At 38.7% G+C, this 26,514-nt stretch overlaps 1 protein-coding gene across 13 annotated transcripts in view; it reads right to left on the reverse strand.

The window, feature by feature from the left end:
* Window positions 1-1,437: 1,437 nt before the first annotated feature.
* rnf220 (ring finger protein 220) overlaps window positions 1,438-26,514 on the reverse strand; it is a 363,311-nt gene continuing 338,234 nt past the window's right edge. For 11 of the 13 annotated variants that reach the window (XM_062979633.1, XM_062979632.1, XM_062979636.1 and 8 more), the window contains 3 exons: window positions 21,834-21,942; window positions 20,158-20,232; window positions 1,438-4,380 (listed from right to left, as the gene is read on the reverse strand). In XM_062979633.1, coding sequence (XP_062835703.1) covers window positions 4,309-4,380; window positions 20,158-20,232; window positions 21,834-21,942 — 256 coding nt within the window. In that variant the 3' untranslated portion in view covers window positions 1,438-4,308. Of the gene's footprint in view, window positions 4,381-10,033; window positions 17,007-20,157; window positions 20,233-21,833; window positions 21,943-26,514 lie in introns of those variants that run through there. The other 2 variants (XM_062979634.1, XR_010005774.1) reach the window with 2 other exon arrangements.

Raw genomic sequence — 26,514 nt, forward strand, 5'->3', positions numbered from 1 at the left:
TGGGGGCATGGGGAAAGCAGTCTGTGAATGTCACTGGGAATGTACAAAGGTCCGTTGCTGCCATCCGTAGGTTTTTCTTCTCCATGGGAATCTCTGTGATAAAAGTATTCCTGGGCAAATAGCTCAAGTTTGCTATAGTTCCCAACTGTGTATTTAGAAGACCTTGTAACCATGGAAGCAGTAAAAGCCAATTTTTTGCATTAATCCTATCGTTTAAATACTTTACTCCAAATGGAATCTGGAACGGTCCCACTTGAGTTTTCACTTCAAGTTCATCATCTTTTCTAGGAACACATGGATAAAGAGCAATTGGTCTTGCCTGTGGCCTCAAATGTGTTATTTGCTCAGTGGATACTGTTGCAAACTTTTGAGCCACACTTGAAGGAAGCCCAGTAGGAGCTGGGGCAATTATTGTAGCAGACAACAGAGATGGGAGCGGTGGTGGTAGCAGAGGGAGATTCATACTCAATTACTGAATGAGTATGAATTCTCCTCTGGTTTAGACTCTCTGATCGTGACAAATCCGTATCAGTGGGGCATGCTTGAAATAGTAGACCATGTATGACTACATGGCCTATATTATGAGGATATTCATTGCCAAATTAAAAGCAGTTCCCAGGAAAGCCTAATCATTTTATATTTAAATAAGAATAGCAATAATAACGATAACTCACTTCTATCTTCAGTTCTTCCCAAGAATCTGTTCTGAAAGTTTCCAAGTTTTTAAATTTAGTCTGTTATACCAGATCATAACCCATTGTAGCATGTCTCATTTCCAGTGAATTCCGATTTGGCACTGGCTACAGTATTGTCACCCATGCATACTTACATGCATACCTATTATACTATCTTTTCTTTTTGATTTCTTATTGTCTTGTAACGATGTGGCATATGCCTGATGTATAACTGTAATAAAGAATGGTAGAGTCTCGCTTATCCAACGTTCTGGATTATCCAACACAGTCTGCCTCCCGCCCGGATCCGCAACTGTTTCTCTAGGCAGCAAGGACTGAACATTTTAAGGATTTAACTTCCGACAATGTTGTTACTGCAAGTTCATTTTAAGCAATTCTATCTTTATTTGTAATCAATTTGTTTGTAGCCAATGTTTTTATAATCAATGTTTTCAATATATTGTGATGTTTTGGTGCTAAATTCGTAAATACAGTCAAATTACTATACAACATTACTGTGTATTAAACTGCTTTTTCTGTCGATTTGTTATAAAACATGTTTTGGTGCTTAACTTGTAAAATCATAATGTAATTTGACATTTAATAGGGTTTTCCTTAATCTCTCCCTATTATCCAACATTTTCGCTTATCCAACGTTCTACTGGCCCGTTTATGTTGGATAAGTAAGACTCTACTGTAACTATAAAGTGACTACCAACATAAGTGATGAAACCTGAGAGCGAAGACAATGTGGCAAGTACACTTTAAAGGTTTTATAGTCATTTAATTAATGTCAATGTAGTTTACAAACGGGAATGACAAGTACCTTTTTATAGAATATACATCGACACACAATCATTGACACAACTTGAATATTACCTTGTGCAGCTGGGATTCTTTGGGCATTTCTTTTCAAGTTCATTGAGGAAGAGGGAATGGTCACGGAATTTGGCCAAACATGCCATGCTCCAAAAGAGGAAATGAACAAGTCAATCCCTTGCACTTTCCCTTTGGGGCTTTTCTCCCTTCCCTACGCCCTCAAGGAAAAAAAAAGTGAGATTTAACTTTAAAAATAAAGGCTACTGGTTATACATGGTTTACATATATTCATTTGGCTTAGTAGTGGTCCATAGGACCAGAGAAAGCTCCTTGCTCCCAGTGCCAATTTGCTGGAACGTCAAGAGTGAGCCTTCTCAGCATAGCCTATTCCCAAACAGATCAAGGTGAAATGTAGCATTCCACTAGAAGTCCCCAATAGAGATGGCTTGATTGTACTGGGCAAACAGGTTTGGGTGTGATAAGACATCCCCACTGTGACAAATTTAAGAATGCTTAAGTGCTATACCAGTGGAGGAACCTCCTGGTTGAACCAATGGCTCCCCAGAAGCTTTGTGGCTCTTGCCAATTGTTGTTGCTCATTTAGTATGCCAGATCTGCTCTTGGCTGAAAAAGGGTATTGTTCCCTCCCTTCTAACATAAGCTGCAGTGGCCCTTCATTACTCCAGCTCCAAGGGAGGAATGATTAGAAATGTGCTGAAATGAGACATTGATGTTCATACACGCTGGGAGCTCAGGCTCATCTAAAGGTACCAAACTATTCACAGGATAAATGTGTGTGTAATGTAGTAATGACCAGTATTTTCATAATAGAAGCCGTCTCCATCTTGCATCCAGTGCCCGATCAGTCAAGCTGCAACAACAATATGGAATTATCTGCCTCAAAATACAACCGAACCGCCAAGAACAACTACCGGCAGTTCTTTTGACAATGGTTTTTCTGGTGTAGCTGGCCTTCTAGGACTTAAATGATAGATTTAACATTAAAATGCATTAGCCAGAAGAACTCACTCCTAAGCTAATTTGTAGAAGACACCAGTGCATAAACACTTCATTTCTCTCTGTAGCTCCAATTTAGAAGGTAAATCTCCATAGAGGGGTCTACTAAAGCCAGTTATTGGAAATGTCAACCAAACTTCTGGCTTTCATTCTCAAGATTCCCAGCAATCTTAACTTTTCTTCTCCAAATGGAAGGCAGGCAGCTTCTTTGCTTGTGTGTGTGTGTATAAATATTTGTGTTACTTGGTTCAGGTTAAAAATACGTAGTGAGCAGATGGCACAGGTCTCGCTTCTGGGGTATTTTCAAAATGCAGAATAAGGGCCTGGTAAAATGCATTTCGGGAGCATTGTGCAAACACATCAGCGGAGGTTCTTACCTTGTGGGGATTTGTATCAAGTTCTATTATTGCCACAGCCCCAAAGCAGGAGTCATAAAAGACTAAGTAATACCCCAGCCACCAAGAACCTGCACCTACTTACTTTTTCTATTAAAAGTGTGAAATCTTTGAAAATGATGAAATGTCAATACAGTACTTGAGCTGCCAGAGTACCAGAGCACCTGTACCATGTTTAGGAGGGAGGTGAGATTATCTTCTGTTCAGACAAAGCATACAGGACATATCCTCTACATTTACTCTTACCCTCATAGAAAGAGCTAGAGAATCTAATTCGGTGCATGGGCTCATATCCTGGAGAAAAGATGGCTTCAACTTTCACATGACCAAAGAACCGGGCTCAAGCAAAGTTACACCAACACTGTCAGCTGCAACAAGCACTTTCCACTTTTTGCTGCTTTATGTAAACATTATCCTTTTGCCAGCTGGAAATGTGGTAAGATCTTGCAAACCTGATCTTATATGTGTCTTTCCTTCCTTCACTGAAAAACTGAAAATGTTTAAGTGGGATAAGGATCTTATATAAATACTTCCATTAGCTATAACTAATGACAAAAATCCTGTTTTCCCTACTTCCCTTAGAAGGTGTGTAAGTTATGGGCAAAATTACAGCCATTACTTGAAGCTGTTAACTTCATATTTGAATGAGGAAATATACACCACAGAACATTAAACCATTTATATTATATATATGTATAATATATATATATATATATATACTTTTTAAACTAATGACTTTAATGTCAAAACTCTGCAGAACCAAGAAAAATATGGGTTTAATGTTCTCTGCTTATTTTTTTCTCTTCTTTTAAAAAAAAAATTACAACCAAAAACCAAAAAAATAATAATAAAAAAAATAAAAGGGAAACATTAGTATGTAATGTTGGAGTCTATCCCATTTATACACAACATTGTAAACATATAATCTATATTACATGTGCTTCATTCTGCCTTTAAAGGGTGCATGGGTGTAGGCTTTTTCTTTGACTTAAAAAGAAAAAACAATTTGAACACCACAAATAAAATTAGGGATAGGAGGAAAACAAAGTACAGGCTATGAAAGTTCCTGCTGTGGAAGATCCAGCCACTTTTCAGGTGGGCATGTTGACTAAGACGCTCCTCCTAGAAGACTTGCAAGTTGTCCACGATGGAACCCAGCTCTTGAAGAAATGGGACAAAGTGTGGATCATCAGTTTGTAAAAAATGGGAGATTGACAATAAGGATTTCGGTTTGGCCTCCTTCCGGAGTTGGCAGCGCCAGTGTCAGGCCTGGAAGCAGAGGCATAGTGCGGCTCCCAAAGCCTCTAGTTCACATTTGGAGTCTCTAGTTTTGTTTTCAAGTTGCTGTCACTCCTTTTCCCAGTCCCCATGATACAGCAATCTGATCGGAGCAGCATTGTCCTTCATAAGTAGATGCGCCTGAGATCCCCTGGAGAGGTGATGGTGTTGCATTGTGGGCACAGTTTCTTGGCACCCTGTGTAAGATCAAGAAATAATACAGTTATACAGAGGAAGAACAATGCTTTGGTTATATCAAAAATGACACAGTATTAGAAGAAGCATTCAAAAGTTTACAACAACCATAGGATTAGGCCTCAGTTTATGAAAGAAAGGCTTGCTGTTCTCCTATGAAATCAATACCAAGGGTGAAAGCAGATCAGAAGGAAGAGAAGAAAAGCTGATTTTATAATTTGCCAACTACTATAGCCTCTTTGAGCCTGTTATATATTCTTACACTAAGACTTCACCTTATCCCTTCTGCCATGGACGAGGAACACGCAAATGCTCAAAAGTCAGACAGCAACTTTAATCATTCCTCACCGCTGGCTATGCTTGGTAAGGCTGACGGTTGGTAATCCAACAGCATTCAGAAGATTGCCAATTTCTCATCTCTCTTTATGTCTGGCAGATGAGCAAAAAATGGAAAAGAATACATCCCTTGTGAAATGCTCATGCACTTCCAGAATCTGGAATATTCTAGGAAGTACAAAGATAGTACCAGGCAAAGAAGAGGTTATAATATGTCTGGGTTGCAGACAGCTTCTGTCTACTTATTGTCAAATACTATCTCATATTGCTGAAGGGTGGAAGCCTCTGTGTAAAATTGAACAATAAAAAGTTAAGTATGAAAATATTCAATTCTGCAAACACTGAAAAGTGCATAACCATGATCACAATCTCTATGGCCCCTTACTCCTTTCAATTCTAGTTGTGAATGACAGGAAACTTAAAGCCGAAACAAAGACAATAGCAGTTGAGTGTAAGATGCAAATTAAATAAGACAATGCCTGGCACACCATTAGTCAATGATAATGACAGAGAAAGGAATCAGGGTCAAAACGACTAGTCATCTGATTGACAGGTGTGATAGAAAGCAGATGATAAAAATGGCAGAAAACATACTTGCATCAGTGCATGCTGTGAAGGCAAATACAACTTAGGAAAGCTATTGAGAAATGTAGGGCAATGGAATTCAAAATGAACTTTAGCAAAAGAAAAAAGGGGCAAGCCCTCTTTCCATGATCCAGTCTTCCACTTGCATTTGTCATTATGCCATGTAGTGCTGTGGTTACAGGATTCACCTATGCAAAAAAGGTTCACAGAATAGCTACTGCTGTCATTGAGAAGACATTTAACAAGTAGATTGCGAGAAAATAAGAAAACAAATAGATGCAGTGACAGGAAAGGGAGCATTAGTACTTAAACATTATTATGGTACAAAATTTAAGAAATTTGTGAAAGGCAGTTTGGACCAGGGTGGCCAGAAGTGTATGTAATGGTAGATTTCTTTGTGATCTGCAATGAATTTTCAGAGATTTCTAACTCTCTACTCCGCTAGACTTCTGCAATTAAGATGACTTGGGCTGAGAATGGATTATTGTGTGGAATAACCACAAGCCCAGCTGGGATGCTAGAACACATATGATTAATAGCTGTACATCAGTAACATTTTCCTTTAAAATCTAACATAATTTAAGTACAGTAGAGTCTCACTTATCCAAGACTCGCTTATCCAAGGTTCTGGATTATCCAAGCCATTTTTGTAGTCAATGTTTTCAATATATCATGATATTTTGGTGCTAAATTCGTAAATACAGTAATTACAACATAACATTACTGCGTATTGAACTACTTTTTCTGTCAAATTTGTTGTATAACATGATGTTTTGGTTCTTAATTTGTAAAATCATAACCTAATTTGATGTTTAATAGGCTTTTCCTTAATCCCTCCTTATTATCCAAGATATTCGCTTATCCAAGGTTCTGCTGGCCCGTTTAGCTTGGATAAGTGAGACTCTACTGTAACTTGATGGATCTCCATCAAAATAGATGTAATAAGCCTAAAATCTAAGACTCCCCTAGAATTTTAAAAAATAAATATGGCTACAAATAATTAAAAACTAGTAATTTGCTTCAGATGTCTTAATTATTGTTATAGATGAGGTATGGATATTGTTTCCACTGGAAACATTTCCTACTCCACTGGAGTAAGGAACAACCATTGAAAGAAATTACCAACTTTTTTGCCTATATTCAGGCTTCTTTGTGCTTAGGCTTTGCCTTCTTGTCCTACTCCAAAAGGTTATCAAGGGTGGCTGACGAGGACATAAAAATTATGAAAAGTTTCTACCACAAGGCTGAACAATTTGTGCTGGCCAATGGCCATAGCTGAAGGTCTGAAGATGGGGACTCTGTTGAGCCTTTCATCCCAGTAGGTGTTTGTTCCTGCTAGGCTCAAATCAGTGAAATGAAGGTACAGTAGAGTCTCACTTATCCAACATAAATCGGCCAGCAGAACGTTGGATAAGCGAATATGTTGGATAATAAGGAGGGATTAAGGAAAAGCCTATTAAACATCAAATTAGGTTATGCTTTTACATATTAAGCACCAAAACATCATGTTATACCACAAATTTGACAGAAAAAGTAGTTCAATACACAGTAATGCTATGTAGAAATTACTGTATTTACGAACCAAAATATCACGATGTATTGAAAACATTGACTATAAAAAAGCGTTGGATAATCCAGAACGCTGGATAAGCGAGTGTTGGATAAGTGAGACTCTACTGTACTTGAATCTGACATATTGAAAGCCAGTCTCCTCTTCAGCCCTAGAACATCTGGGCAGACAGAGGTGAGGGGACTCTACTAATTCACTTCTACTGACAGATCGCAAGAGCAAATCCGCCATAGCCAACCCCTGCTCCAAACCAGACAAGGTTAAGTTGGGACAGCTGTCTTACATGTCTTGCTGACACTAAGGCTCATATGCCCTGACTTATTTTTTTAGCAATATGCAAAAACAAACAAACTAGGTCATGATTTTTAAAAACTACTAAACTACCGATATTGTGAAGCCCCTAGAATGTTACAGTAGACTCAAGTCTCAAATCCCTGTTCAATGGACAATTCTCAGTAGAGGTTCCTATTGTTCCCACTTTTATGACAGACTAAGATAAATAAGGGCTTTAAATCACTTTGTGTGTATATAAAAATGGCATGGGAATACTGAAGAAAGCGAGATAAAAGAACCTTAATGTGAACCATCCACTCAGAGAACAATTCCTCCCACCCCCATAAACACACACACAGCGACTTGAATGCCAACCCATAAGACCTGCTGATTGTATCCAGGGACGTGGGCTGGGAGCGACAAAGGTTTAAGGCATTTGCAGGGTCACTCTTCCATTTAAACATTTTCTCAGTCCTGCATAAAGCACTCGTTACATGAGGCAATTAAACAAGCCTCACACACATGCACTGGCACAGAGCCAGTGAAAAAGGACTTCCTTCCCCCAGCCCCATCCCGTTCACCTGCCAGATGGGGTTACTAAACTTTTCCCTTGAAATAAAAATACTGTGGAATAATAAGCCACACCTGTTGGACATGGAAAAAAATATCTGAAATGTCCTCCTGCTCCTTTCATCGTGGCCCCATGGAAAAGTCTTGATGGGTAACAGCAGTGTATGCTGCACTGAAGGCCACCTCAGCTTTTCCGTTATAAACCCCAGTTTTCCAGGGTTTATAAAACCCGGCTGCAAAATGTAGCTCCGGGGCTGAAACACGGCACCAAAAAGGAATGATGAAGAGGTGGTTTTATTTGCCCCCACGCATTCTTAATTAAAATTTGGCAAGTGATTGATCTAGAATGTGGGCTAATCACTTTGGGGAGTTTGAAAAATAACGAGTGAAACCCACTTTACAAAGTCATTATATCTCATACCATGTCAGGAAGGAGCACTGCTTTGAGAAAAGGGTGAAGAATTTGCTTTAAAACTGTGGAAACAACATTTGTGGTCCAAGGTAATTTCATTTCCTGTTCTACGAAACAGTTCAGAGCTTTACCATTGGGAGATTTGAGAGAACAAAAAAAATTCTAATGCAAGTTAAATGCTCAATCTTGTCATATCCAAGAATTGTCTATTCAGTCCCCTTCCACTGTTAGGAAACACAATTTGGTCTCAAGTTATTTTGATTTACTACTTAAATTTAGTCTCTAACTTTAGTGATATAATTATGTCATGTTACTGTGCTGCGCTAACCTAGGAACCCATGTTTCATCCAAGGCAAAGTCAAGATTTCTGAGTTACAGCTAGTCTTGTGCCTTCGTCAAAGTAGAGCAGCCATGGATTCTCCACCATAATATGTATCACTAGGTATTATCTGACTCTTCTATGTAATCCAGACAATCTGCATCATGGGAATACTTTAACTACAGACATGGCCACATCTTTCCTAATTTTGAGATGCTTCAGTTTTGTCACTTGTTTAGCATTTTGTATCACCTAGCAACAGATCAAGCAAGTCACAGATCTGAGTTTATAAGATAACAGGACCTCTTGGAAAACCTCAATCAGAGAATCGCCATAGGTCAAAGCTAACTTGTTGGTAGGTAACAAAAAAGTGTGTGAAGAATTCTGGAGTATTTAAAAGCTCGCACACTTTAATGTCATTTCCTAATATAGGCAGCCCCCAAGTTACAAACATCCGACTTACAAATGAGTCATAGTTACAAATGGGGGGGGGGGGGGGGGAGACAACAGGAAGTGAGATAAATCTACCCATAGGAAGGGAAATTCACTCCTGAAGTAGTTATCATGGGGAAAAGGTGTCTCAACTGAAACTTTCTCACCAATCCATGTTTCCACAACAAGTCAAATTTTTCAAAATCCAATTCTCACAGATAGAAATTGAGGTGAAATCTTCTGAAAAGGCACACAGACAGAAAACAAACATCACTGGAGTAATAACCCTTCCCTATGCTATCCAAAGCTAAAAAATAAATATAGTTGTCTGGAGTTACACTTTTAAAAATGTACCTGTTCCAACTTACAAATAAGTTCAACTTAAGAACAAACCTACAGAATCTATCTTATTTGTAACTTGGGGTCTGCCTGTAGGAAAGATTTGATTTCTGCTGTCATTATTATGGAGGGGAAAAAAAACAGGTATACATAGCAAAGAAGGGAAAGAATCAAAATCACAATATTCTGGAGGAGGGAAAGAGAACAATCATGTTATCATCTGAGCTACTTTTCACCCAAGCCTGCATAAGGTGTATAGAGGAGAAAAGGGAGAAGTTATCAGAACTGTGTGAAAGATAGTTAAGTGGGTTGCATCAGTTTAAATTTGATTAGTTTACCAAAGTAAAATTAACCATCAGAGCTCATTCTCACTGACACTCCTGCCCATTTATTTTAATGTTCCCTATTAGCAATCTCTAGATTGTAAGTACACAGCCAAGACTAGACTGCTATAAAGTTGTATAGCACCTAGTAATGTCAAGCCTTCTACACATGTAATTCTGAACCAAAATTCTCTGAATCCTAAGATTTTAAATTGAAAATACCACACATTTTAAATGGATGTTTTGAATGCCAAGCAGTTGCTCCTCCACTGAGATGTCTCAGTCCTCCAGATATTGCTAATTCCTGCAGGATGAGGCAGAAATTATAATCTCAAGTCAACGTATATAGTACGTGATGACTCCAACTCAATTTTCACAAAGATTTATGCTATAATAACCTTTTAAAGTTTTTAAAGGGGAAAAAAGATTCTTGCTTTTGCTACAACATACATGCTACAACATACATTCAGGAAAATCATGACATTACTTAAGTAACTTATTTTATAATAATAATAAAACTTTATTTATACCCCGCCACCATCTCCCCAACGGGGACTCGGAGCGGCTTACATGGGGCCATGGCCAAAACAATACAATGTAAACAGCATATAAAAGAACAGCACAACACAATACAATAAGCAATACAGTTAATAATATCCATTACAAAATAAAACAAGGAGACAATAAAAACAAGGGCAGACCACATGAACATTAAGTTAAAACTCGGGGTGAGAAAGACATAAAAATAAAAACCACAGCGAACAGGGTCATAAGGGAGTGGGGTATTCTGGAGGATAGATATTAGGGGGAGCAACGGAAAAGAAATATAAAATGGTTACTCTCTAAAAGCACAGCAAAAGAGCCATGTTTTCAAGTCTTTCTTGAAGGCTGCTAGTGTGGGGGCTTGCCTAATCTCAGCGGGCAGAGAATTCCACAATCGGGGGGCCACAGCAGAAAAGGCCCTCTCCCTTGTTCCCACAAGGCGGGTCTGGGATATCGGGAGTGGGGACAGGAGCTTCCCCTGATGAACGAAGGGATTGTGTAGGCTTGTGATAGGAGATACGGTCACGAAGGTAGGTGGGTCCCAAACCGTTTAGGGCTTTATATGTGATGGTATATGAAGAGAGGCTGTGGCAGGGAGGAATCCTTTTGAATCCCACCGCTGCCACCAATTGAGGAGATGTGCGCGCGTGTGAGAGGGAGTGATGGAGGATGTGTGAATGTATTACAGGGATGATTTAGTGGATAAGGAAGGATAACGGAACTGATTGGGTTTAAATGAGTAAAGATGGTAACTTATATAGGAAAGTACGGTAACTTATATAGATAGGTACGGTAACTGCCACCAACGTGAGGTAACAGGCTTACAGAGAGGCAAGGAGACTTATCTTTATGAACAATAACAAAATTCAAGTTTATTTTTGGTACATAAGCGTATGGTTTCAATCAGTAAACGTTCCGGATCTTAAGTTACAATGTAGTCTTTCTTGAATGGATATTTCTTAAATAACTTCTCTTCAATACAGTATACTAAACTCCCCCGGTCAACTTATATTCCTAGCCTTTCCCCTGAGTGACCATAAGCTGCCGTCCTTAGCTGATTTCCCCAGCTCCTAATCTTTCCAAAACCTAACCGCAACTGTCCTTTTTAAACTCTCACAGCAACTGAACTTTTAAAAGGGAATATCCTCCAACTGTCATCTTAGCCACGCCCCTTTTCTCCCAAGGGAAGCTGTGTTACCATGGCAACCTACCAAATGCTGCTTCCAGCTAGTTTCCATGTTAGGCTTTTCCTTGCTAATATATAACCCTTTTTTTCTTTTAACAAACAAATAAATAAAATCATATCAATAATCTCTGTTTAACACACAACTTCTCTACAGTATACACCTTGAATTGGGACCGGAAAATGAAAGGCAGCCAGTGGAGCTCCTTGTGAAACATAAGCTCAATTTCAAAACAGTTGCTATACAGTATAGACATTTATTTTCAAATTGAAGTTTGTTAACCTTTTCAGGTATATATTTGAAAAAAAGACACTCTTGAGATCTGAACTCTCCAAAATGCTTGATTCACTCAGTACACATATATACTATATGTTTAATTGGTTTTATGTTTTAGTCATCCATTGTATTTTAACTCTGTGTTTTACCCTACCTCAAGCCTTGGGGAGAGGCAAGTAAGAAATAAAAAGAAACAACAACAATTCAACATTTTCAAGAAATCAAGAGAAGGAGGTGGCAAGGAAGTTCACTTCCACCCAAACTGGATCCAATCTTGAAAAATGTCTCATAGAAAAATCCCATTATGTATACTCAGATGTAAGCCTTTCTGATTTTTATAACAAGTCAGAGTATATAGGACTGTAGCCAAAGTGACATTTGCACAAGTGTTTCTTTTAAAGAGAGGAGAAACTTTAAATTCTCAAGCACTTATTTGTATTTCATGCTGAACCCATTAAAAAGTTCTTTTCATGGATTTCCTGCTATAGTTTAGTCACCCATCCTCCTGTGATACCGTAAGGGGTGTTATACACATACAATATATGTGAAGGGAATACATAATTACCTGCTGTGATTCCACTGATATTTGTGGACTTTGGAACCAGACCTAAATCTACAAACCAAAGACTTTGGGTATTATCCAGCAGCACCACAGAGTTTTTATTGTTAACTAGTAAAGCACTTTACAGATGTGGCTGAATCTTTGGGGTATAGACACAAATTCTTTTGTAGCAAATGAATTAATGTATTCCATTAATATAGTTTAAAATGACAAATCGATCAATGATATCATACCTGTGAAAGAGATCCAGAATCCCTTCTAATGGAAATGTAGGACAAGAGATATGATTGCAAAATGGTGTGTGCCTCCAACGTACAGTGACCCTAAGGCAGGGGTCCCCAAACTAAGGCCCAGGGGCCGGATGCGGCCCTCCAAGGTCATTTACCTGGTCCCCGCCCTTAGTTTTAGACTTAGACTTACCCAAAGTCTGAAATGACTTGAAGGCACACAACAACAACAATCCTACTTAACTTGACTATCTCATTGGCCAGAAGCAGGCCCAAACTTCCCACTGAAATCCTGATAGGTATATATTAGTTAAAATTGTTTTTATTTTTAAATATTGTATTGTTCATTCATTTACTAATATTGTGCTATGATAATAATATATTGTGTATACATATAATATTGATATTATTATTAATATTAATAATATTAAAGGTAACGGTGCTCCATGCAGTCATGCCGGCCACATGACCTTGGAGGTGTCTATGGACAACGCCGGCTCTTCGGCTTAGAAATGGAGATGAGCACCAACCCCCTGAATCGGTCACGACTGGACTTAACGTTGTATGTACATACAACTTGTAAGCCATTGAGTCCCCTTCGGGGTGAGAGAGGGTGGGGTATAATAGTAGCAAATAAATAATAAATAATTAAATGGCTGTTGTTGGGAGTTTTTTGCACTACTAATAAGACATGTGCAGTGTGTATAGGAATTTGTTCGTTTTGTTTTTTTCAAATGATAATTCGGCCCCTCAACAATCTGAGGGACCATGAACCGGCACTCCACTTTAAAAGGCAACCCTATAATGGTATTTTCTGGGGCTGAGAGTGTGTGATTCTTCCTCCAGTGAGTTTCCATGGCCAAGCAAAGACTTGAATCAATGTCTCCAGAGTCATAGTCCAATGCTCAAACCACTAAACTACACTATGTCTAAGTCTAAATTCAACTGCTAATCATAACTAGAGGACAAGCACAATAGCAATGGGATATAAGCCAGTGCTGACTTACCATTCCGCATTTGACTCAACAAGTGTGCTCTCAACTGGATTTCGGCTCTGAATATTATTAAATATAATACAATATTTATATAGCAGATTTCAAGTAGAGCACAAGCATCAGATAATGAATGAGACTTGTTTTTATGAAGGTTTGTGGGCACACATAGCTAGAAACAGGATTTCCCCCACTTTTTCCACTCAGAAGAAGAGAAAAGAACACATGGTACCAGGGCTGTACAGTGAAACTGAACAATGAATCAGGTCCCAATTTGTAGCAAGAAACTCTTACAGGTTGCTAAAATGGGTTACTGGAAAGGAGGGGGTGGATGTAAGGAATTCCTAAAGTCCCCAACCCAGTGAGATATAAATTAATTCTCTGCATTAAGGTTTTCAATGACTCAACCTGAATCCTTTAAGGAGCTGTTCTCATTTAGACAGCTCAAATGAAATGCTATGTGATGAAAGAGGCAAAGTAGGCATCTTTACATTTTTTGGAGGTCTTCAAGTTGTCTGCAGAATGCTCAAAATGTTTTTGTGTACTTATTCTAGAATAATCTGACCTTGAGATTTTATTTCACATGTAACTACTGCTATAATCTTGAATGAAACACAATTAATTCCTTCTCTTTATTTGTGCCTTCTTCTTTCTATATTATTTCTGCCTTTGATGCTAAATGAACAGGAAATTTAGCATCAAAGGCAGAAATAATATAGAAAGAAGAAGGCACAAATAAAGAGAAGGAATTAATTGTGTTTCATTCAAGATTATAGCAGTAGTTACATGTGAAATAAATGCCCAGGAACTTACCTAGTTTGTATCTAATGTAAAATTGTACTTCATAGACACTATTACAATAAAGCAAGGTAGGGTACTTGTTAGGTAGATCGTGATATCATGAACATTGGGAGGAAAATGTTTAATGCATGAAAGTAATTTGGTTATTTATGTAATAGAGATAAATCAGGCAAGGAGCTGGTGGGAGGGTGAATCAATGAAATGTTGAGAGCGAGTGGTGATTTGTGGAAAGTTTGAAAGAATTTGAATTCAGCTGGTGGGTGACAATTGGTATGGAGATTGTAGAGTGTGGTGTGGTGTGAATGAGTAAGGACGTTAGAGTTGACAGAGTCAGTCTATCAAGTTTAAGAATCAATGAGTGGGCTTTGAGAGACTGACTTAGCTAGGATAAGACTGAATGAGAAGAAGTCTTGTCTTAAATATATTAAATTATGAATCCGCTTTGTTATATCCAACTTCTGTTAACAAAGTATTGTGGGACAGAAGGTGTTTTCACTGGTAGCAAAAAGGCCTTCACATACGGCGGCATGACAGATTTAGGCAGAACCTCACATTTGGTGGTAAAAGTGATGGGATAAGGGACAAAAGCCTCACACGGGCTATTCATTAAATCACAAATAGGACTCTGATGATGACAGCTTGACCAAGTAAACTCGCCAAATATGCAGCCTTTGAAGAAGGGTTTGTCAGATACTAAGGAGGACAGGGCCCTTAAGGAGTGAAATCACATTCTTGTCGAGATAAAAAGGATAAAGATAAGAAAGGACTTTACAAAGTTCCCTATTAATTATAGTTATTACCAACTGAGGCCAAGGATGCTACAGTCAATCCTCTGAAGCCAATAAAAAACGGAAGGCATTCAATGCTTTTTATGTTAGTGAATGTCAAATTCTTGGGTTCAGGAATGCACACATTTTTCTTATCCAAGTTTTCAGAATACCATGCCCATTTTACTTCCAGTTTCTTTACTTAGCCCACAATACAAAACTCCAAGCAAACATAACGTTTAGTCTGGCCACATAAAACACAGAAACAGAAGGAAAAGCTTGATTTTTTTCCATAACAGGGAAGGCATGGCACATCTCCAGAAATGTTCAAACACATCAGGAAGGAAGCCAGTGTCCCCCCCCCCCCAATTAAGTGTAACAAATTGTTTATTGCACAACACAAGAAATGTGCTGCCCCTTTGGCAGAGCCCATTTTCCATGTGTGCTGCTCATACAGCGCTCTCTACACTCACATCATCCAGAAGGAAACTAGCTTTACACCCAGAGAAAAGCCACTCGTGGCAATTATTAAATCCATTATCCCATAGTTGCTTGCTATTTTTTAAAAAACAGCAGTATACACACACGTGCCTCCTTTGTACCCAAAATAAAAGGAGATACCTTAATTAGAACAATGCAGGTTGGTGAGTATGAAACACCCAGTCCAGCTGCTGCATGCCATTAAATTCATAAAAAGAGGAAGGGGGAGGGAAGGGCTGCCTTAACGAGATTACACACATTGACTTTGATCAAGACACAAAAGCACTAAGGCGTTCCAGGGTTTTTATTGCTGTCTTCAGGCTACATTTTAATGGTTACATTAGAAACATGCGAACATAGGCTGAGAATTTTTTTAAGAGTGAGAGAACAGCGCCTGCCTTGCAAAAGACCCTGGTTTAATAAATTGTGGGCTGTAGGGAAAAAGCAAGGGCTGGAGAACAGATGACCTGCAACTTATTAATTGCTTCCCCAACACAATTCCCAACTCTGGACGTTCTGCAGCGGGCAGTGGGGCTCCAACCGGAACTAGCTCTTCTCCTTACTATTATCCCTACAGTTGCCTTTTGCAAGCAGTTATTGTGTTTTGACAGCAGGATCGTTTAGCTTTGAAAGATACAAGTGCCTCTTAGTCAAGATAACAGGCAAAGTTAATGCTTATACTGTCCAAGTAAGATATACACACTTTAACTTAACCTCTGGAGTTCCCCTATTTTGCTATGTAAAATATACTGGGATGGAACCCAACTGGCCCTTCTGGAAATAAAGGTGGTAGACGCAGGAGGGGAGATTTCTGCATCACAGCTGATGCAATGCCAGAGGCTTCCCCGGCCCCAATTCAAATCTCCAAGAAGCCCTGTGGGCTCATAGGAAAAGGAGGAATGCATACAAGTTGCACAAGAATAGCATAGCTTCTACAATTAATTATTATTACCCTCTTTGAGTCCCCTTTGGGGGAGATAAAGCGGGGAATAATAATAATAATAATAATAATAATAATAATAATAATAATAATAATTCATTGAGAAACTGAATACAAAACTTGTGCATGGAAGTGTGCAACAGTAAATCTTATTCTTATAAAAATTAACTCCCTTTTCTTTGGCCCATGAAACTGGGAAAATGTTGTTTTCCCATGATTGAATATTTGCCAGGATTACTACATAACAAAATAAACTGCTACATGAACAGGATGCAACTTGTAGGCTACCAACAAGCCTTCAGTGACTTCACCTATTAACAAGTTCCTTTTAACAAGTTAACCAGGTTCTTTTAGCAGTAGAATATGCTAATCAGTTCTATGTTATTTTGTCTTTTCAGAAGCATATTTGTGTTCAGATTTATTTGCAGCTGGAATGGAACTACTCAGCAGCCCTGCCATTCATCCTTAGTGCCTGACAGTGCCTTTGTTACAATGATGTGGATCCAAACAGCATCTCATGATATTAAAATACAGATACAAATATATCAGGTTGTAAACTTTGCAGTGTTTGGTGGGATTCCATTTGTTTTGAAAGAAAGATTTTCAGAATTCATTTTTCCTGCTGCAGCTCGTAGTGCTTCTTAAAAGCTGTCCTGGGGCTGGAGAAATTCCTGGACCAGTGTCAGAAGTGGTCAAACTGCCATTTGGAAGGGAGAAGCATATTTATTCCTTAGTCACATCTTCATATATGCAACTGCTGACTGCTTACTATTCTGGCAGATATGTTGAATAGCTATGAAAGCACTTAAGCTCTGTGTATGTTCACGTGCTGTCAAACTGCTTATTGACTTATGGTGGCCCCAAGAATTTCATAGGTTTTCATAATCAAGGAATACTCAGGGGTGGCTTGTTATTTCCTTCCTCTGAAATACAGCTCAGAGCACCTGGTATTCCTTGGCAGTTTCCCATTTTAAGTACTAACCAGGCTTAATTTTGCTTAGCTTTTAAAATCAGATAGAATCTGGTTCCTACAGGGCTTAATAACATATAATATATTGCAGGGAACAAGACAGGGTGATTATGAGTGCATTATGGTATTCTGCCTGAATAAACCATGACATAAATGTGCTACGTGCTGATGCATCCACTCCCCACTTCACTTGAATAGATGACCAACCAGGAAGGAGAGAGTTGCTTAAGCTATCCCAACCCAAGAATATGATTGTATCCAAAACAGGCTAGGTTCTAAAGCCAGTTTTAAAATAAAGTTATTTGTTGGTTTGCAAATCCCTGATTTGCTTGGGTGTACTTAACTACATCCAAGATTTCATTACAGACGTTACAGTAAATATCATCTTGGTCTTTTTATCTACTTGTGTGAATGACAAACCTGATAAATGTGAGCAATTTTGTCCTGGTAAGGCAGGAGAAACCACTGAAGTTCCCTCAGATGGAATCAAGTCCAAGGAATGGGTCTGAACTAGCAACTATACACAGATCAAGTAGCTAGACTAAAATAGTTAGCTGTGATATGTTTTTACTTAAAACACTTCGGCCAGAGACAGGAGCTCCTCCTACAGCTTTCTGTCCTCCTTCAAAAATACCCTAAAATTAACTGTGTCTAAAGCAGGCCTTCTCAAACTCTAGCTGTGTGGGCCTCCAACTCCCACATTTACTGACCATTGAAGAAGTTGGCTAGGGCTTCTGGGGGTTGGAGACCCAAACAGCTGAGGACTGCAGTTTGAGGATGTCTGGTCTAGAGTGCTGTTGTAGAGCATTCCAACTCTATTTGATAAAACAGAGACACATGCCCATTAAATGACCAAATTCAGCACCAAATAAATTTCTTTTGCTCTTTCTTAATCTCAACCAATAGCTCATCCAAAGTATCCCCAAATAATTTAGATCCCTTAAATGGACTGTCAATCAAATCTGCTTTGAATTTACCTATCTGCATTCTGAATTTTTAGCCAAAGTTCACACCCGGCACAAGTGCCTTAGACAATTTATTGAGCCCCTGTCAAAGCTTAGCCTCGTCCTCAGAAAGCAGAGAAATCAAATCCTTGGACCACGAATAGGTGTCCTTGAAACAATGACATTATAGAGGCAGTTCTGATGGCAGGAGTTGAAACCTTATAAACTCTACATAAAAAGATAACCACCTTCTTAACCTCTGGACTCTGAAAGGTGTATTCTCCATCTTTAGGAAATAACAGGCCAACACCAATCCAGCCACAAAAAAATAAATAAGGGGCAGTTTCTATTTATCTAAAACACGGGTAGGCAATTAACATGGGCATTTAGCAACAGCTGAAACTGGCCAAGCTGCCAAGATGAACCCATTCCCCTTCCATAATCTTATGGGGATAAAAATAGGGATGGGGAGGAAACTAGATATGCTGCCATTATCTTCTTGGAGGAAAGATGGGATATAGATCAAAACAACTGACTATCAAACTACAGTGAAAATACAACTGGTCCAAATTGTATAATACATTGCAACATATCCATTATTTAGGCTGAACATAAAATCTGACCCAAGCCATTTGATTTACATTTATATATACACTTTACACCTCATTCTTGAACTGGTCACTGGAGTTGCATGCTAATTGCTCTCTAAGATATAAACTCTTTTTTAGAGTTTTGTATCAAAAGAAAACCTTGAGGACTGAGATGTGTCAGGTTCTTCAATAAATTGTTCTTTATATTATTCGGGATGTTTTGTCACCAACTATGTTCTACAGAATGGTCAGCCAGGATCTGGAGAGTTTATGATAAAAACAGTCTGTGGTTTTTCACACCAGTGGGAGTAGCTAGATGATGGCTAGACAACTTTGGCAAGGTCCAGTGGGCGCTATTGACTCTCACCCAAATTATTAGTGTCCATACCCAAATTCACTGGTGTCCTGATGTCAAGATGTAGACCATATCCATTTATCAAAAGATCACATTTTTGCTTTGAACATAATTCCTGGCAAATGTATGCCTTGATAAAAAAAAGAATAATTATTCTTTGAAAGCAAGCAAAAAACCACACTTTTTTGTTTAACCTGTTGATAATGCTATGCTGAATTTAATTGTGAGGCTGCAAACACAGGCAGATAGGCCTTGGATTGCCCAGTGTTACGCTAAAAAAGATGAAGATTCTGATTTGTCGTATTCCTTCCCAGTCAAAACTACAGGCCAACATTTGTTCCTATAAAGGACACAAGTCAGGATCTTGTTCTTATAAAGGGCACAAGTTTGGATTAAAAGCTAATTAAAAACATACAAACCTTTTGATTCATTCTGTTTCTCACACACAAACACCCAAGCCAACCTTCCTCTTTTGAGTCTCTATCTTCAATCAAACCTGTGTTTGGAAACTTTTAAGGCCTTGCTTCTCCAACTGTTTAAGTCTATAGTCCCAAATCACCTTTTGTATTCAATACACAAGATAAAATAAAAAATACTTGCTAGTGGAGAACAGCTCAGTTTGCACAGCCAATTTAAATTACCCCTCTATGAAAGGACTAGAGGAACTGAGTAAACAAAGTATGCTTGCAGAGAGAAACTGGTGTAGAGGAGATGGTGCCCAGAGCATGGTGTTCCTTGAAATTCTCACTTTAGCCTGTCACCCAACTTGTGCTGTGGGAAATAAGGCTGCATGGCTCTCCAACCAACTCTCATCCAGCAAAAGTAAACAGGGAGATGTGATCTCAGCCTAATGATATCAGAGGGAAAAGTGGGAAGAGTTGAAGATCCTAAAACAAAATAGACTTATTGTATCTTGGGGACAGTCAAATACATTTTCAACTAGGAGAAACAAATTAGAAATGACATAAAGGCCCAAGAAATAGTCTCACCAGAGTCCGCAGCCAGCATTCCTCACAGTGCACGTGCCAGCACTGGATGGAGGTCAAGGGCATTGTGTAGGAATCCTGCAGAAAGAAGAAGGAAACTGTCCCATCACACACACAAGTGTTTCAGTGCTCTGCTTCCAAGTTCTGGGCCAGGATGGAGAGGAGCTAGCACATGAATACAACTTCATTTTCATATCAGAAGCACATATAATGGCTCCAAATTGATAATGCAGCACCTCTAGGACCACAATGGTCAAGGCCCTAATGATACAGAAATACAGCATTTCCTTAAACAAGAACAGGAAGGATGATTATGATCATCATCCTCTTGCCTTACAACTGTGACCAATGGGTTAAAGTCAAGAAGTTTTTTGGGAGATTTTTCCAGAAACAGTATTCAACTTTAACATGAACACACCACAGTCTCTCTCTGATAATTTGTGCTAGCAATTTTGCTTGTTAGATTGTTACTGGCACAACATAGAAGACTGAACTTGCCTCTTACTCTGTGATTCTAGTTCTCTTCTCATGCTCATTATATATTTAAATTGTTTTTCATAACCAAAAAGGACTTCTCTTCCTCCTCCTCTGGCTTGTATCAACAATCTTACTTTCCCCCCTATTGATATACTTCTTATGTTAGCTCCAGGCCTAGAGCAAGAATGACACAACTGTACAAATGCAATATTGGAGGGAAAATTGAATATTCTGAAGTGGAGGGTTCTCTTCTTTTTTAAAAAAAAAAAGAAGAAGGAAGAAGTATCCATCTTTCAGCAAAAAAAGCACTGGCTTATGCCTGTAGGGGAAGGAAGACAATTTTGCATTGTTCATTAAAAAAATCTATTTATTTAAAGTAATATATTTCTTTTCTTTGCAAAACAATCTACAAGCAAACTGATGTTAATTTGAAACCACTAAGAAACAATCCAGTTGTAATTTATCAGAGGTGATAGGATTTTTAAGCATTAATGAAAAATTGTAAATATTTTCCAAAATGTATAGTTTGAAAAGAGCTTAGAGGAAAAAATGTATTGGCATCAGTGCTTGAAAACGCTCTGGAGGGCATTTTCTTTCCAAAATAATTGTTCTATGAGAGCTTGGAAAGATCTATTTTCTCGAAAGAGAGCCATAATTTAGCAGGGATGATATATGCCATAACCTAAAAAGTATGGAGAAACTGTATTAAAGTAATAGTAGATGTGAACAGGTGCAAGATTCCAAGCCACTAGAGGGAGCTTCAGTACTTCAGTAAGTGAATCAAAATAGTGAATCATTTGTCATCAGGACATAGGTAACCAACAGCTTTGAAACTGTTTGACTAATGGACTGTCTTTAAGTCATATGCGGAGTTTTAGAACAGATTTTTTGACTTCTTTTCAGCAGATATTGGAAGAGATGAACATGGACACAAGGAGATCTGTAGGGTCAATAGAGTTTACAGAAACAGCGCCAATGCAGTTGACAAGTTGTCAATTAAAGCCCTACCTAACCAGAACACATTGAAACTGACTTGTGTGCAAGAGAAAGTTGTACCATTTCCCTGGAGTCGATGGACAAATGATAAGGTTGTAGTTTTCTCACACATACTCCTGCACAGAACAGTCCCACGTTGCTATCACCAAGGGAGAGAGGTACAAAGTTATTTCCTTATTCATGACCACAACTGGGAAACTACTCACCATGCAAATGAGACATTTATAGCGGTCCCCACGGGAGAGCTGCCTTTCTAATTCACGTACGCGAGCCTTTAGTGCCTCAAACGTTGTCACTGCTGAGTCCTCTGTAATCCTAAAATAGATGACAAAGTCAGGGCTGGCTGAGTTCTTAGAAACATTTCACTGATTTCATTATGTGCCAAGTATAGTAGACAAAACCACATGCAAGGGTGCATCTTGGCTTCTGCTAAGAGTGACTGAACAGCTTATACAGTAGGCAGCATTGAGAAATAGCTATAGCAGCCGAACCTTGAATAAGGGTTTAAAAGAAAGGCCAAGGAGTAAAGTTCAGAGCACATGAACATGGTCCTAGGGGGTTAAGCATTGTATATTATTATAAAGGGGGAGGGAAAAGAGAAAGAAAGCAACACAGGCTTACAATTGGTTCCTGGCAAGACTGAAATGAAGATGGCCCCCTTTTCATAGGGATTTTGCAAAGATCATGCTAAAATACTATAAATGAAAGGGTTTGCCTGCAAGTGGAGACAGGCCTCTGGCGTAACAGGTCAAAAAGACTAAGGGCACAGTGGAAAATCTGTTCATAATGAACATGCAAAGTCCCAGATGTTTTTTATGAAAACTGTCAGCTTATGAAATATTAAGCTAATGAGGCACCACTGTAAGAAATAGTTTAAATTTACATAGAGAAAAAACACGTTAATGAGTGTTAAACTGTACGTTTTTGACAGCAAATACAACAAGAAGTCAATACACAGTATCTAAGGTGTTAATGATCTCAAAAGAGCAGCAAAGCATTCTTCCAAGTGAGAGACAATTATCTGTGTTTGTTCTTATCCCTACCCATATTCAAAGTTCTAAATGATTTTAAAACCCAAAACAATTCTTCAAACAGAATCAAGCAGTACCAGGTTTTATGGATTAGGTGGATTTTTAATCTGAATACTAATTTAATACAATTCCTTCATCAGCTAAAGTGGTGCCACTAATAGACAAGGAATTAGCATTAACAAGCTTGAAAAGTTTATATAAGTACAAAAACCAATCACAGAATGTTTATATTTTTTAAAGAACAAAGTGAGAAAAACTATGAGAACAGTTCAGTGCTCTCCGAGTATTAAATACCACCAATGAGGGAGTAGAAATGGAGTAAGACACACAATGGTACAACCTGGAAAAAGCATATTTAACTGGTTGACCTAATGGGCTGCAGTGACTTCATATTACAATATTATGTTACAGGGTTTCATTAACAGGAATAATATAAGCAAAACCTTCAACAAAATACTGCTGCATAAGGTGTTTCTGTCCACTATGTTGGATATGTCAGCATAGCCATTACCAGCAGGATAGACAGCAAAGGACAGGCTTTGCATTGCTCTCAGGTTAGCATCAGAGTTGGGCTAGCAGGAATAACCCAGCAGAGTTCACATCAGCTCTCCACAAAGATGGATATGATGCCTGAAACAACTATATTCTTTTTTGTAGCTCTGATATGAGCAACTGGTGGGAAGAGAACTGGGCACATCTCTAAGCAAAATAAAGGGTATTGCCAACCACAAGAACTTGGAGCTTGGAAAGGAACCGGCAGGCAATTATAGAAAATGGTTTGTTTATGTGTAGCTAACAAACTGACTCTTACTGGCCAATTTCAGAAGGCTCTCAGATGATCACCCCTATCCTGTAATAAACAAATGAATCAGAAAAGGAGGCCGAATGGAGGCAAAAGCAACAATACTCAGTGCCTGCCCAATACAATAGTCAATCAATAGCAGGGCTGTAGATCAGGGTGCTAGTTAGCTGGAAAATTACTGCATCACCGCATGCGTCACGCTGGAGGGATCCTGGACAATCAATGAAGGAGGTATTGATTTAGTTATTATCACTTCATATGCTCCAGACATTGTTAAATATACATTTATTAACAAGGCTGAGGGAGGGGATAGAGCAAGCCTGAAAATGTACAACCTTTCCTCTAGCTGAGCCAGCAAATCCAAATTGTAGCTTCTTGCCCATATGTGAACAATTCAGCTAAGCCAAATATGGCAGACTAAGAACCTGATGGGGTCTAGGGCAGATGTCAATGCTTCCTCTTGTGTCAGCAGCAACTGTATTGCAAAGGCCTCAGTAATTACACAAGAGGTTTAGCATGAGAATATCCCTCCAGATCCATGTCCAGTTAGAGGATTAGAAGCTTTACTGACAGATTTTCTATTTTATCCTGGGGGTTAGAAATGTTTTACCATTATTACAATTGGAGAGGGTGTAAAGAGCACAACTTATTAATGGGAGCATGGGATATTAGCCTTCCCTATCTCAAGAATGAAAAGATGCTCAAATGGAAAGGAGACACATTTTAAAAGCACAGAAATGGCTTTAAGTAGTAACAATATAGCTACAGTGCTCATGAAAGTGGGACCTGATTCAAATTCAGTGCTAAGGTAGAATGAAGTGTTAGGCCTGGAGATCAGGTCGAACCCCATCCCACAGAACCAATGGACAGAGGACCAATCTGTCTGTTTTCCTTATTCTGCCTTGATGTGGTCTTGGAGAAATGGAGGTCTGTGCTAGTCACAAATATGTAGTTCTAGCTGCCAAGAAAGGACCAGGATTATAAAAACACTCTCAGCAAATGCCTGGCGTGAGCAAATTGTAATTATGTTCTTTTAGTTTGAAACTCTCCTCCCTGCTTTGCTTCAGAAATTCTTAGTCCAGAATGTTTTCAAAATATCTCCCTCCAGTTTATTTGAAAAGAATGCAATATGACTTCCTACTTCTTCATAAACAGTCACATTGTACATAATATTCCATAATTTTACAATCCTGCTTATATGTATGTTGTAAAACACATTTAGAACCGATTATATGCACTGCCAATAAAATCTCATGGGTTATTCCCAACATCTGATCTCCGGAACCTTCCCATGTTTTCACACAGTATTTTCTTTTGGTGTCTATGGGTTGGTGAGTTCAGACAAATTCAGGGTGCCTTGTAAATAAACTATCAACTGTGATGCATCCTAAGATATAGCACTGAATTTGTGGAACGGTTTGACAAAAGTGTTTCTGCTTCCAAAACAGTAAAATTAAGAAAATCCAGATGAACTGTTTTTTAATATAAATGCACAGTAGATTTCAGTTTCCAGAGTAATGACATAATGCAGTGCCATGACATTTAGTCAACATCTAATATAGCAGTGGATAAATTGACATGATCTCGACACCGACATATAACACAGTTTGATTCCTGCAAATACAGCATTTTTTCGAATGAAGCACAGAATGTTTGAGGTTCAGAATGTCTGTAGGGATACTAAGATGTTTGTTTACACAGCTATTGTCCTCCCAACTAAGTTATACACCTGCAAAACGTGGACTATCTACAGATGTCACACTCAACTTCTGGAATGATTCCTTCAGGGTTGCCTCCAAAAAATCCTGCAAATCTCTTGGGAAGACAGGCAGGCAAATGTCAGCATTCTGGAAGAAGCAAAGACCACCAGCACTAAAGTGATGATCCTCTGCCATTCGCTGGACTGGCCACGTTGTCCAAATGCAGCTACCATACCCTCAAACAGCTACTATACCCTCAAGAACAGAAAACGGAATGTTGGTGGACAGGAAAAGAAATTTAAAGATGGGATTAAAGCTAACCTTAAAAACTGTGGTATAGAACTGGGAAGCCCTTGCCCTCGAGCATTCTAACTGGAGGTCAGCTGTTACCAGCAGTGCTGTGGAATTTGAAGAGGCACAAATGGAGGGCGAAAGGGAGAAATGTGTCACAAGGAAGGCACATCAAGCCAACCCTTGTCAGGACCGGCTTCCATCTGGAAATCAATGTCCTCGCTGCAAAAGAGCATGCGGATCAAGAATAGGTCTCTATAATCATCTATGGCTCTACCACTAAGACTCTACACTTGGAAGGCAATCATACTTGGCTACGAATAATAGCCCATGAATGATTAATGTTCCATTCCTTGATCCTTGGCCATATACTTTTACAATATTTGATTCTATTCTATTTCCTACTTTTGTATCTCAATTGCCAGCCAAGATGTCCTGTTTTATTTGTGTTCTATTTCTTCCTCTTCTGCCTCTGTAGTAGGAGTGTAAACTTGGGTTATGGTTATTTTGATAGTATTTTCCAGAAGTCTTATTGATATTATTTGGTCAGACTTTGCATTGTGTTGCTTGATGTCTTTTGCTACATCTCTCTTCACTATTAATTGCACTACATTTCTCCTTAAAGTTTTCATTTCCTGAGTAAAACACAATGTAATTTATCTGACTCAAAATGTTTCACTCCTCTCCAGTTTAGCTTGTTCACTCTGAGTAATGCAATGTCTATAACAGGAACGGGCTAACTTCGGCTCTCCAGGTGTTCTGGACTTCAACTCTCACAATTCCTAAAAGCCTACTGGCTGTTAAGAATTGTGGGTTTGAAGTCCAAAACATCTGAAGGGCCAAAGTTTGCCTATGCCTGGTCTTTAAGTTCCATGTCTTGTTTTACAATAGGCCTTCCCTGATTCATTGTACTCATATTCTATCTTCCTTAAACATTTACTGTACCATTTCAGACTTTCCTTTTCCCTCTGAACACGTTAATATAACGAATCAAGCTTGCAGTTATAGGAAAAATGTGTGTATGTTAAGAATATACATGCCACTTAAGATTCCCAACAGAGAA

This window comes from Anolis carolinensis, chromosome 4 (genome assembly GCF_035594765.1).
Source record: "Anolis carolinensis isolate JA03-04 chromosome 4, rAnoCar3.1.pri, whole genome shotgun sequence".
Taxonomy (NCBI): domain Eukaryota; kingdom Metazoa; phylum Chordata; class Lepidosauria; order Squamata; family Dactyloidae; genus Anolis; species Anolis carolinensis.